General features: G+C 31.8%; 1 protein-coding gene and 1 long non-coding RNA gene across 2 annotated transcripts; one reads left to right on the top strand and one right to left on the bottom strand.

Annotated features, from left to right (window-relative positions):
• Window positions 1-2,984: 2,984 nt before the first annotated feature.
• On the bottom strand, window positions 2,985-3,940 carry LOC114074785. The gene is made up of 3 exons (XR_003575059.1): window positions 3,777-3,940; window positions 3,545-3,600; window positions 2,985-3,463 (listed from the first exon to the last, which is right to left on the bottom strand). It is a non-coding gene; the product is annotated as an uncharacterized LOC114074785 (long non-coding RNA).
• A 1,133-nt stretch (window positions 3,941-5,073) lies between these two features.
• On the top strand, window positions 5,074-12,509 carry LOC107003315 (D-3-phosphoglycerate dehydrogenase-like). The gene is made up of 10 exons (XM_015201624.2): window positions 5,074-5,301; window positions 6,061-6,191; window positions 7,989-8,133; window positions 8,296-8,423; window positions 8,889-8,960; window positions 11,240-11,366; window positions 11,434-11,558; window positions 11,662-11,703; window positions 11,964-12,176; window positions 12,264-12,509. The coding sequence occupies exons 1-10, from the start codon at window positions 5,157-5,159 to the stop codon at window positions 12,330-12,332; spliced, it is 1,197 nt and encodes a 398-aa protein (XP_015057110.1). The 5' UTR covers window positions 5,074-5,156; the 3' UTR covers window positions 12,333-12,509.
• Window positions 12,510-12,762: the final 253 nt, after the last annotated feature.

Here is a 12,762-nt window from a genome sequence, read left to right as displayed (position 1 = left end):
GAATTTTAATTTCATTTTGTAGCATTTAATATCTCACTCTATAGCATTTTATTAGTAATTATATTGTTAACTATAATTAGAGCCGTCAATATGTGTTAGGCCCGTTGGGCCGGCCTGGCCTAACCGGGGATATAATAGGGTTGGACTAAAATTTTTGGAGCCCATTTAAGAAAAGGATTGTTTAGCCCGGCCTGAATAAGCCTGTTGATTTGATGGGCTTGAAAAATATTGGTAGAGCCGGCCCGTGGGCCAATAATAATTAATTAAAAAATATAATATAATATTAAAATTTAAAATTAAAGAGAGTCCAAATTCAAAATAAATTTTGATTTATATATTTATACTTTTACTTGAAAAAAAAAACTTGATAAATAGAGATAATTTCAGAAACCTCCCTCCAGGCTTTGCTCTATAACACTCACCTTCCCTGTGGTTTACGATATTACGTCTACCTCCCTTATTTTCATTTTCTTGTAACCATTCTTTAAACCTATTTAAATAAATATAAATTAATTTAGATTTGACAAATTTACCCTTATATATGAATGTTTAGATCTAATTTTCAATGATTTATCTTTATTCGTTGGATCATGTTTCTTCTTCGCTTGTGTAAATGTTTAACTAGAAAAAAATCTTATCGTTCTTATCGAATTTCTTTCTTGGGAAGTTCAATTTTTCTTCTATTTGAAAAAATTATTGCCTAAAAATGATGGGTTATTGTGGGGGAAAAATTTACATGAATTGGTAAAGGTGTAATAGAGATAAAGAGTTAATATTTGGTGAAAATGTGGGTCAGCTTAGTTGAAGAATTTGATCTTTGTTGGATTAAAAAAATAAGTCTTTGTGTTAATTTATTTTTAAAGTATTTGTTAAATGAGTTATTTTTTATATAATATTTATTAATAAGAAGAAATTTATATAAAAAAGAGTAAAATTGTCAAATCTATATTAATTTATATTTGTTTTAAATAGATTTAAAGAATGGTTACAAATAATGAAAATAAGGGAGGTAGACGTAATATCGTAAACCAAAAGGGACGTGAGTGTTATAGAGCGAAACATGGAGGTCTCTGAAATTATCCCTAATAAATATTATAAAAATAATTTTATTTTGATTTGATTAATAAGTACTAACATTAACATCATGTAATATTGTTTTGTCAATTTTATGATAATATTTTAAATTATAATTTAAAATTTAATTTAATAATTATAAAAAAATATAATTTTTATAAAAAAATGGGTTGGCCCGTCAAGCCTGTAGGCCACATACTTATGGGTTGGGCCGACCATTTTCTGGCCCACGCCAAAAATGGGCTAGCCTGGCCTGACCCGTAAAATGTCAAAGCCTGCATGGGTTAGCCCATATGGGGTGGGCTAGCCCATATTGACATCTATAACTATAATTTATTAAAAAGAGTTGTTATTAAAAATTAATTAAAAATTAAGTAGATAAAGTGATAATGAGTAATTAATTTTAATGATTAAGAACTTATGACAATATAAATTAAGTGGCTTTTGTTAGTCATAATTACTGCATTTATTCAATGTTGCACGCCTGAGAATTTGAAGAGTTTAACTTTTTATTGAGTTAAATTAAAGGTAGATAAATTATTAGCATTACTTTTGTTTCTTTATTAATAGCACATTTTTTAATATGAATAGTTGCACTTTTTAGAGAGTTTAATTAAAGTTAAATATATGATTAGCACATTTTTAAGGATATTAAACATTTTCAAATTATCATCATTGCCTTAAATATCTCTAGTTAGTTAAAATAATACTATTTTTTTGAATTAATTCAATAAAAAACTCAACAAGATAATAACAAATATTTTTGGATTTTCAGAACACTTTCAAATTGTCATTTTCAAACATATTTGGATCAACGTTACAAGTAGTCTTCTTTCCAAAATTTCACGATTATTTTCAGATTGCTTTCAACGTGTAAGTCATTTTTTCTAAAAATTCATGAATATTTTCATAGCTGCATATTGCACTTCTTTTTTTTTTGGTAACCTGATAAATTTTGACATACAATATATGTTTCTATTTAAATTATAATATATATTTTTATATTAATTTTGTATTGAAAATGTATTGTGTTTGTTTAATTTGAGTATTGTATAGGACAACAATGATATATTAACTGTGTATGAAGTGTGTATGAATTATATGAACTGATTATAAATTTGTGTAATGTTGAAGTTTGAATTTTTTTTAATAGTGTATGAAGATTATACGAAACGTGTATCATTTGTGTATGAAAGTCCATTTATTTATTTTTTCAAAATTACAGTATATGTTTCTAATGAAATTAGAATATATATTTTGTATTAATTTTGTACAGCGGGTATACCAAAACTTGAAAGATGGAAGGGATTTGCTAACGTGAAATTCAATAGAACAAAAATGATTTGGAGTAGATGCCGTCAAGTTGGACACAATAGAAAGAAATGTTCAAATTATCCTGTGCAAAAACAATGATTTCGTAATGTTACATTTGTTATTGTGTTGTTTTGAATGTTAGAAACACGTTTTGTTTTATTGAGTGCAGTTGTTATCATTGACATTTATAAAGTTTGGTTTCGTAAAACATTGTCATATATATATATATATATATATCATTTGTTTACGTTACATATGTCAAAGTTCAATATGACATTCATAATTCATACAATGTTTATATATTATAAATATACATTGAACTATACTGTCATTCATAAAATGTTCATATAATATTCATACAATGTTCATACAATATTCATACAATGTTCATATATGTAACATTTGTTTTTGTTACATATATCCAAGTTCAATATGGGATTCATAATTCATACAATGTTTATACATTATACATATACATTGAACTTTACTGCCATTCGTAAAATGTTCATATAGTATTCATATAATGTTCATATATATACCATTTGTTTCTGTTACATATATCAAAGTTCAATATGACATTCATAATTTATACAATATTTATACATTTTTCATACAATGTTCATATATTTTTGCATATTGCAATTGAAATTTATACAAAAATCATACACATTAATAAAGTGCAAATATTCATTTAAGCATACTACCATTAAATAGAACAGTAAATCTATTATGATATATATAGTTAAATATATTTTATACAACATGTAGACATGAGTGTTACAAGATCTCTACTGCTGGATTTTTGTGACAAGTCAAAATCATCTCTTGGTTTCACACACCAAGAAGAGAAGAAGAAGAAAAAATTGATGAACTATGTGATTCTTCATGCACTTCATCTTGTTCTTCATTAACAACCGATTCTCCAATCATGTCCGGGACAAAATTTTTTACTTTCCTCCTCTTGTAACATTTTTTTCGATTGCTTTCACCGTTGACACTACCTTCCTTTTAGAAGGACTAGACCTTACTAGTTCATCATTCGACTTCTTCTCTAATTACATCGCAGTTGTATAGCCTGAGATTTGCAATTGAATTTGAGTTATACATAGATCAAAAGATGGTATTTCAACCATGAAGTTATCGGTATAGTTTGTACCTCTTGTGAATCTCCTTAGGGTATTTGGTTTATACATTGTATTCAACAATCAGATCCTAAAAATTTATAGACAAATAAATATTAAAGAATTTGAAATAAACAAATATAAAACTTGAAGAAACCTGCATTATCTATACAACGTAAATTTCTCCTAAAATCAAGTAACAACATGTAAAAATTAAATAATTTGACAAAAGAATCATAGAAAAAATAAATACTTTAAGAAATAAACCTGTTTGATGATCTATACAACACGATTTTTTTCGAAAATCATGCAATATTGCGAATTTGATGATCGAAAAATAAAAAATCTAATTTTGTGAAAGATTGATAGAGATATAGTTGAATAAGGATTTTAAGGTTAATCTGATTTTGGGAAATAAGTTTAAAGCTTGAAAGAGTTTCTATCTTTAATTAATTAATAGAGAGAGAAACATGTGCTGCCTTTAATTGATTAATAGAAAGAGAAACGTAAAAGCCTGCAAAATTAATATGTTATGGTAGAAAGAGAAGCATGTAAATAGGAGAGAGGTTGAGTGTATTGGGGGAAGATAAAAGAGTATTGGTTGATATGGGTGTGAATAGTTATTGGGTAATCATATAATATGAAATTAATTAAAATCAAATCCCTAATTTTTAGATTTTGTTTTTTAAAAGGTAACTATATAATATGAAGTTTAATTAATATTTAATAAATAATAATTAATTATTTATATTAAAAACATTAAAAGGTAATTGATTAATATTTAATAATTTATTATTTATATTAAAAACCTTAAAAAGTAATTGATTAATCAGTAATAACTTAAAAAGTTTTGTTGATAAAAGGTAAGTGAATAAATGAAAATGATTATTTAAACATAATAATTATTAGTTAAATAATAATTTTTATTAATATATTATTAGTTAATATGCTATAATTTGATAATAATATGCTATAAATAGTTTATTTTTAAATATTTTCTTAATTAATATATTATTAATTGATGTTCTATAGGATCATAATAATATGCTATAAGTAGTTTATTTTTAAAGAGTATCATTACAACTTGATATTTATGCTCTTAAATGTGTGTGGAATATTAATTTTTCAATTACATACACCATTAACTGTTGTATAAAAATATAAATATCCAAGTGTATATATTTTATTGTATAAAAATATAACTAGTATAAAATGCAATCAGGATGGTTAATAATCCAATATAATTGACAACGACATCGTGTATAAGTTATTTTACTTTACAAAAATTTAAAAAAGTTATAAACCTCAGTATTCCCTCCTATTCAAATTATATAATATTCCTATGAATCTAATAATTGACTACCATACGTAATTATATAATATTCATATGAATACAGCTACCTACATTGAATAATGAATATAATACACTTGATAATAAACACCGCTTGTATAGTGTTTTGTCATTTACCAAAGTTTAGGCGTAAGTCCCATCCTAATTGCATACATTGAATAATGAATATAATACACTTGGATAATAAACAACACTTATATAGTGTTTTGTCATTTACCAAAGTTTAGGCATAAGTCCCATCCTAATTGCATTAGTCTAACAAAACCTAAGGTAACTCTAATTTCCTCACACCATAGATGTACAGTAAGACCAACTCTGCATTACTTCTCTGCAAAACTTGGATTTCTAACGCAAAAACGCTCATCACTTGCAACGTTGTGGAAAAAACTTTTCTTCACCGCCGACATCAACGCCATTGGTTTTGTTCCTTAGCTCAAGCTGGTAATCCACAAATTCACAATTTTTCTTTAATTTATTGTATGTTCAATTGTTCTCATATGTTTAGTTGATTCAATATCATATTATTATATATACAAGTAAGACATATAGTTGACTCATTGGTTTAGTTTCGTGTTAAGCTAGAAGATATCTAAGGATCAATGTTACTTAACCATAATTTTAAGCAATAGATTTTTTATTTCCCCAAACTATGCTTAGGTTCAGGGGCGGAGCTAGGTAGAGGTTCATGGATTCGGACGAATCCAGAAGTTTTTTCATACACCTTATATTTGTATCAGAAAATTAAGTAATAACTTGTGAACCTCTGTCGAAATTGGTTGATAGCTCAATGGTATGGAAGGGGAAGGAAATTTAGAACCCTCAAACTCCTAATACTGGCTCCAGCTTTGCTAGGTTGAGGTTCGAACTCCAAGAGACATCCATTGTCAAGCAGAGTCATTTCATTAAATATATCACTTTATATCTAATTTTAATGCATATAAAATTTTCTGTCAAAGCAGTGTCTAGTGACACGCCTCGCTCAACATGGTCCGGCCCCTGCTCATATACCATTGCATGATTTGAAGGGAATTTTACCTTCTCCTCTTTGTCCACATCCCACCTAGTGCTGGGAGAGGTGGATTTTTACAATATTTGGTCATGATGATAATGTGTTTTCTCTAACAATATGTATATTACTCATTGTCAGGTGTAATAAGGGTATATGCTGATGTCTATATTTGCATTTTCTTGTTCATTTAGGTGCAAACTCATCTCAGAAGATGAGTGATAATAGGTGCAGTCATGTTACCCGTGTTCTTTTTTGTGGGCCTCATTTTCCTGATTCTCACAATTACACAAGAGAATATTTGCAAGGCTATCCATTTGTTCAGGTGTTATTTTCTTTCTTTTACTGTTTCTTATTCCACAACAGCGAAAGAGCTTTTTGACGCTTTCATATACTAGGGGATTTCACTTGGAAAAGAAAATGTTCCATACTAACGGATTCGGGGACCAATGCATGAGTTCTTGTAGCACTTACCAATGAGTTCCTATCGATTAGTATTACATAGAAGAAATCGATTATAGACACTAATCCAATTAGATTCGCTCTTCATAGACGGTCTTGGATTTGTGATCTGAGGTAAGATCGGTTCAAGATCATGGGATCCTTTTTTATCAGATAGGAAGGGCTATATTTCTTCATTGCACGAGACTTAATTTTGGCTCCATTTCAAAGTTGTTCAATCATATATGTTCTTCAGGCATCCATAGGGAAATAAATAAAGGAAGGTTGATTTATAAACTTGTTTTAATAGTGATGAAGTTCATAAAGCAACACAGGATCTTGATGAATGATTTAAAAATAATTGCATGATTGAAGCTTCTACATGGTTTCTGACTTTTTTGGTTTGCCTAGTTTTTTTTTTTTCGATTTCTAAAGAAATTTTGAAATTGCTATCTGGAGCGAGGTAGACGTTTGAAGTGATATGCAAAATCAGAATACATGAAAAGTGAGCTCTTATTTTGGGGTAGTTATTGCATTCTCTTGTCAAAGATGATTTTATTTATTTGACTTCATATCATTCAAAAACAGAGTTGAAAAATGTGTATTCTCTAGTACTGCCTATGTAAAATGTATACCACCTTTATCTTGTTAATATCTGAATACAAAATGAAAAATTGGTGAAGAAGAGTAGAACTGAGGTCCATGTATTGTTTTGTGTTTACCTGATAAAAAAAGAAGTATTGTTTTGTGTTATAATTTGCATTAAGAGTTTCCTCTATAAAGAAAAAGTAAATTCTCTTTCCATACAACTCGTTGAAGATGCAGACAATTAATTTGATATGAGTGGAAACATTTGACATCAAATAAAGGAAACTTGAGTCACAACAGAAGTTGTTATATACCATCATTTCAAGGGAAAACAAAAATCGCCTTGTTTTTCACTTGAAGTACCTACACAGGACAAATGGAAATACAAAGGGTCAAGAAACAAGACTTTTTACAAGCATGGAGGCTATGAAATTTACATATGAAAGACAAATCACCTGTATAATATTTGGACAGTTTGGAGAGAGATGATCGTAGAATCTTAGGAAGAATTGAAATTCGTTTGTTCAAGGTTGAATATTCCTTTTTATTTCATTTGTATTTCTTAGGTGACAAGCATATGTCAGTTTGTTAGATTATAGGCTTCATTTTTGGGATGATTAGTAAATGACTGTACGTACACTAAATCAAATAGAGTAACGGCTGTATATACTAATATATACATCTACAGGCTGAACTGATAAAACTATTACTGAGTTATCAAATAAAATAAAAGCAAAATCATAAACAGAGAAACCAATTGTCTAGAGGTCTGCTTGTTACTTTACCGAGTATACTAAGAGCTGCTAGTTGTACTCGTGCACACTGTTTGCATGGTAAACATGCTACCTAATTGTAAACTTGCAATTTTTAAATCTAACTTCTTAATCTTCTTTACCATTTCAATTTGATTCACAGTTATTTCCTAACGTACAGCTAAAAATTAACTCATAGAAAAAGCTAAAACTCTTTAATTCTGCTATTCAATTTTTGGAGTGGTATCTGTCAGTACCTTCTTGCACTATCTTCTGAAAAGGGTCCTAATTACAAGTGATAATCGAATCTTGAATGATGATGATATATGCCTCCGTTGTAGGTTGATGATGTTCCACTCGAAAGTGTGCCTGCTGTGATTGGTGACTATGATATTTGTGTGGTCAAAAGCTTCCGTATGAACTCTGATGTTCTCTCCCGTGCAAAGAGGATGAAGCTCATAATGCAATTTGGAGTTGGGTTAGAAGGTCAAATTGATTTTGTTTTTCAGTTTCTCTACTTGCCTTAGGCCTTTGGTTTTTTTGTTCTCCTTTATCTTGATATTATTTCTTTGGTAGCTGGATTCATTGCTAATCAGTCGTTTTAAAGTTTCCAATTGCCTAAATACTTTATAATGTTGTTGTATAAAGGTGTTGACATTACTGCTGCCACAAAGCATGGCATTAAGGTCGCCAAAATTCCGGGTGGTGCAACTGGAAATGCTGCTTCATGTGCTGAAATGGCCATATATCTCATCTTGGGCCTCCTGCGTAAGCAAGTTGGTTTGACTCTAATCTTATAATTCATGGCTTTATTTCTTCTGAACTCTTAGAGGATAACACAACGAACATATTGTACTTCCTTTCTTCATAAGTTGATAGATTTGGGATATATATATATCACTATTTTGTAAGAATAATTAATGCATCTGGTTTTGCAGTCTGTTTTAGTACTTATCTGCTTGAAACTTGTTTATATTTCTAATGTGAATGACTTCACTCGAGTGGACACGAGAGCCTAGAATCAACAAAATCTAGAGTGTTTTGGACTGAGTGGTCAAACAAAGAGGGGTGTTGAGTGCTTAATTCTATTGCTGGGAGTCCCGTTGCTACTTTATTTTTGTGGTTCTAGAAGTGAAAGTATATGCAGATAGCTAAATATATAGGTGTACTAAGAGTATCTTTTGTTCTCATGTAAGCTATGTTGTTTTCCTTTTTAACTTGGCATCCCCCAAATGTTGCAGCATCAAATGAAAATTTCCGTGGAGCAGAAAAAGCTAGGGGAGCCAACTGGTGTCAACCTGCAAGGGAAAACGGTGAGTTTCACTTTTATTTCCTCCTATTTATCTGTTATCTCATTTTGGAGTGCTAAGATGTATCTTTTTTCCCTTTTTCATTTCACCACTGGTTGCTTTTTATTATATTGTTGCAAAATATCAAGTGCTTAGAGCTTTAAAATTAAATAGGAAAAGATACAGTAGTTAGGATCAACTAATTTGTTGGCTGAGCTACAAATGCTTCATCAAACATGTTTACTTGACAATAAATTACCTTAATTGTTAAGGTAAATGGTGTGCATTTTGTGTAATATTATGAAGTGGGGATGCTAATTTAAATTGCTTAGATTAATTGCTGCAGTGCTGGTACAAAATATCCAGGATACTCCTAGAAGCAAGTACCTATATGGTAGCCGTTTCTTTTCTTCTATTTTGCATTTTATTGCATAGGGGTATCATATCCTTTTTTAGGATACAAGCATCTACAAATTGGGTGCTTGGTGAAAAAGATAATAGTTGTTTTATTTATCAACAGAACTTTATCAATAGAGATGGGCAGTGGTCTACGTTAGAGATGAGTGGAAGAGAAAGAAATGAGAATAGGAAATTTGTTTTTCCTTATCCAAAAGAGAAAAAAATGAGAGTAGTGGAGGGGGAGGAGCAATGTCTCTGCTCAGAAATTGAGGAAGAGAAAATGGTTTTTTGACTATTTTTTGCAGAGTAGTGTTGGAGAAAAAGGAGATGGGCTTTAATGAAAAAGGCACAAAGGGAAAAAATATGTACAAATATGTATATATATATATATATATATATATATATATATATATATATATATATATGGTCCAAGGCTAATAATTATAACCATGAATGACAAAAATATGAACGAAGAAATTGAATCTTTTTTATGATAAAGTGAAATATCAGTTGTTTAGTGTCGCCTCTTCAGAAGACATTAAGCGAGACAGAGCGCTTAACACGTTTTGAGCCTCACTTTAAGGCTTAAGCATGGCTTTTACAACACCGGTAGGGAAATTAAGAGACATGTAAGGTCAAAGGGGTTTGGAATGTTCATGTATTTGGATGAAACTTTGTGGAGTTGAGGGGCCGGGATGACAAATCGGTGCTAGTACAAGTGTCTATTAGGCTGCTACTGGGCTCCATGTAGCTCCGCCCCTGCTTGATGCACTGAACATTTTTGTCTTCACCTTCTCTTGACTTCTTCATTCCATCACTTGTTCCTTCAGTGCCCACCTAAATCTGTTTCTCGAACCCCGAACACCTCTCTAGCTGCCTCCCTAATGCAACTAACACTCCTATCTCACATACTGTTCGCATCCCCACTACTCCCCTAAGCGTCTGTAGCAATCAACTTCTCATCTCTTGGGCACTGACCATAGTCAAGCTTCCCCATTTGATCCTAGGTTGGTCACCCACAACCCTCTTCTTCCTCTGCCTCTTGATCTCCAAATCCATCGTCAAGAGCTTATGTTGGGTTGTAAGATTCTCACTTAGAACAATCTTACAGTCTTTACAAAGACCTTCATCATCCTTCCTAAGGAGCAAATAGTTTATCTGAGTCTTAGCACCGTTCTATGAAAAGTTACCAAGTGTTTCTCCTTTGAGAAACTCAAATTGACTACCTCTAACCCAAGCGCTCTTGCTGAAATCCAAAAACGAGACTCCTCCTTCATTCTTGTCCCTGAAACCAAAACTTCCATGAACACCGTCATAGCCCCTCGGGGTTGATCTGATGTGTCCATTAAAATCTCCTCCTATGAATACATCTTATAGATATCTTGGGCTTTAAAGGTCTCAACATTCAGTTCTATGGTATGAATACATCTTAGATATGTTGGGCTTTAAAGGGGTCAACATTCATCCTGCATACCATCCAACCATTCTATATATAGAACTTGCATTGTGCGTTGTTAGGTATCTTCCTTTTACATGTCACTCTTGTAATATGCCTCCATTTTTTATCATCATATATTGATTTTATGGGTTACTTCTTCATTTATCATGTCATTTTCTCAGGAAGAGTGGACTTATATCTGAATTGTTTGCAAATGTACCACTAATCTATCTAATTCCAACTTCACCTTCATTCTTTTAATGGACTAAATGCACAATGCACATTCAAGTTTTCTAATATCAAGTGGAATAATTCTAATAGATATCACAAATGAAAAGAATTTAATGGCATTGTGACGTGCTTGGATATTGTTCATGACTAGGTCTGGACAAATTTACAGACCATCAAACTTGTGTAAGAATTGCACTTTTATTATGTCTTAGAAAATTTCTGCATTATCATATAGGTATTTATCCTGGGGTTTGGAAATATCGGGATACATTTGGCAAAGCGTCTACGCCCATTTGACGTGAAAATACTTGCTACAAAACGGAGTTGGGGCCGGCCTGCACAGGACTCGAGCAAATCGGAGGGTAAGAAAACCTTGTAAAATTCATTCATTTCTAAATATTGATAGGAACCGCGTATCTATCTTTCCAGCACCATCTGTTGAGAATGGTGGCTACGCTGACCTAGTTGACGAGAGGGGAAACCATGCTGATATCTTGAAGTTTGCAAGCAAAGCTGATATTGTTGTATGTTGCTTAGCTATGAACAATGAAACTGTAAGACTGCTCTTTCTTTCTGCCTGGTCAGGACATCTCGTGCTTTCTGATGATCAATGTATTTTGCCAAGCCTATACCTAAAAATATGCTGCTCACTTGCAGATTGGCATCGTGAACAACGATTTTATATCTGTCATGAGAAAGGTTTGTCTTCAAGTGGAAATCTCCTTCCAGAAACTAGGGGGTTCAGGGGAAAGTTTGGGACCGTGTTAAATTCTATTCCTCCATGGGGGAAATCAGTGGAGGATATAAAGGGTGTCAAATGGGCTATGTAGGTTCAAATGTGTTCAATAAATAAATAGGCGGGTTGACAAACTTTCCGAGCTTTACCAGGGTTATAATAGGCAGGTTGAAGATGGGCTTTTCATATCTCATGAAAGTTTGCGTGCTCTTGTTTGCTGCAGGGTGCCATTCTGATTAATATAGCTCGAGGTGGTCTGTTGGATTATGATGCTGTTTTAAGTCATCTCAAATCGGGACATTTAGGAGGTTTAGGAATTGATGTTGCTTGGACTGAACCATTTGATCCCGATGATGCTATCCTCAAATTTCCAGATGTTATAATCACACCCCATGTTGCTGGTGTGACAGAATTGTCTTATAGAGACATGGCCAAGGTCAGTTTGCTCAATTCAGGCTAGTTTATTATTTATTGTACATGTTGAAATGGAACTTGCAATATGAGAGTAATTGTTAAATTACAGGTTGTTGGAGACGTTGCTCTTCAACTCCATGCAGGAAAACCTTTTACAGGAATAGAGATTGTCAATTGAACCAATCAGTATGATAAAAGAATAATTTCTTGCCATTGCTCAAAGTAGTTTCTTTGATTTTCATATATATACCTGTACTGGCATAAGTATTCGAATAAACTAAGGTCTCATTTGTTTAATTGTTTGGACAAAGTCTGAATCATAATCATTCAAGTCAGATTTTTTTTTGAGAAGGTACCATATTCTTGCGTATATATCAACATCCACCCCCCAAAAAAAATGTGATGGGGCACAAGAGGATCAAAAACGAAAGAGGCTAGTAAACTACAAAACCTACAGCCTTAATCATCTTACAAGGTACCTAGTACATCTATGATTCCTCAGGATCATCTTTGCTAGTCTTGCAGTTTACATCTTTGTTCCAGCATGCAATAACTCCCAAAGGTTCTTTTTGGCATTGTCCAGCTAGAACCTCTGATGCGTATGGGGG

The sequence above is a fragment of the Solanum pennellii genome, chromosome 11 (assembly GCF_001406875.1).
Source record: "Solanum pennellii chromosome 11, SPENNV200".
Taxonomy (NCBI): domain Eukaryota; kingdom Viridiplantae; phylum Streptophyta; class Magnoliopsida; order Solanales; family Solanaceae; genus Solanum; species Solanum pennellii.
This window is presented reverse-complemented; position numbering and strand designations above follow the sequence as displayed.

What these genes read in the sequence shown, in the direction of transcription:
- LOC107003315 (XM_015201624.2), top strand. Translation starts at nt 5,157, where the DNA reads ATGTACAGTAAGACCAACTCTGCATTACTTCTCTGCAAAACTTGGATT. An exon ending in TTGTTCCTTAGCTCAAGCTG is followed by an intron (nt 5,302 to 6,060) that starts GTAATCCACAAA and finishes TTGTTCATTTAG; the next exon opens with GTGCAAACTCATCTCAGAAG. An exon ending in TTATATCTGTCATGAGAAAG is followed by an intron (nt 11,704 to 11,963) that starts GTTTGTCTTCAA and finishes TGTTTGCTGCAG; the next exon opens with GGTGCCATTCTGATTAATAT.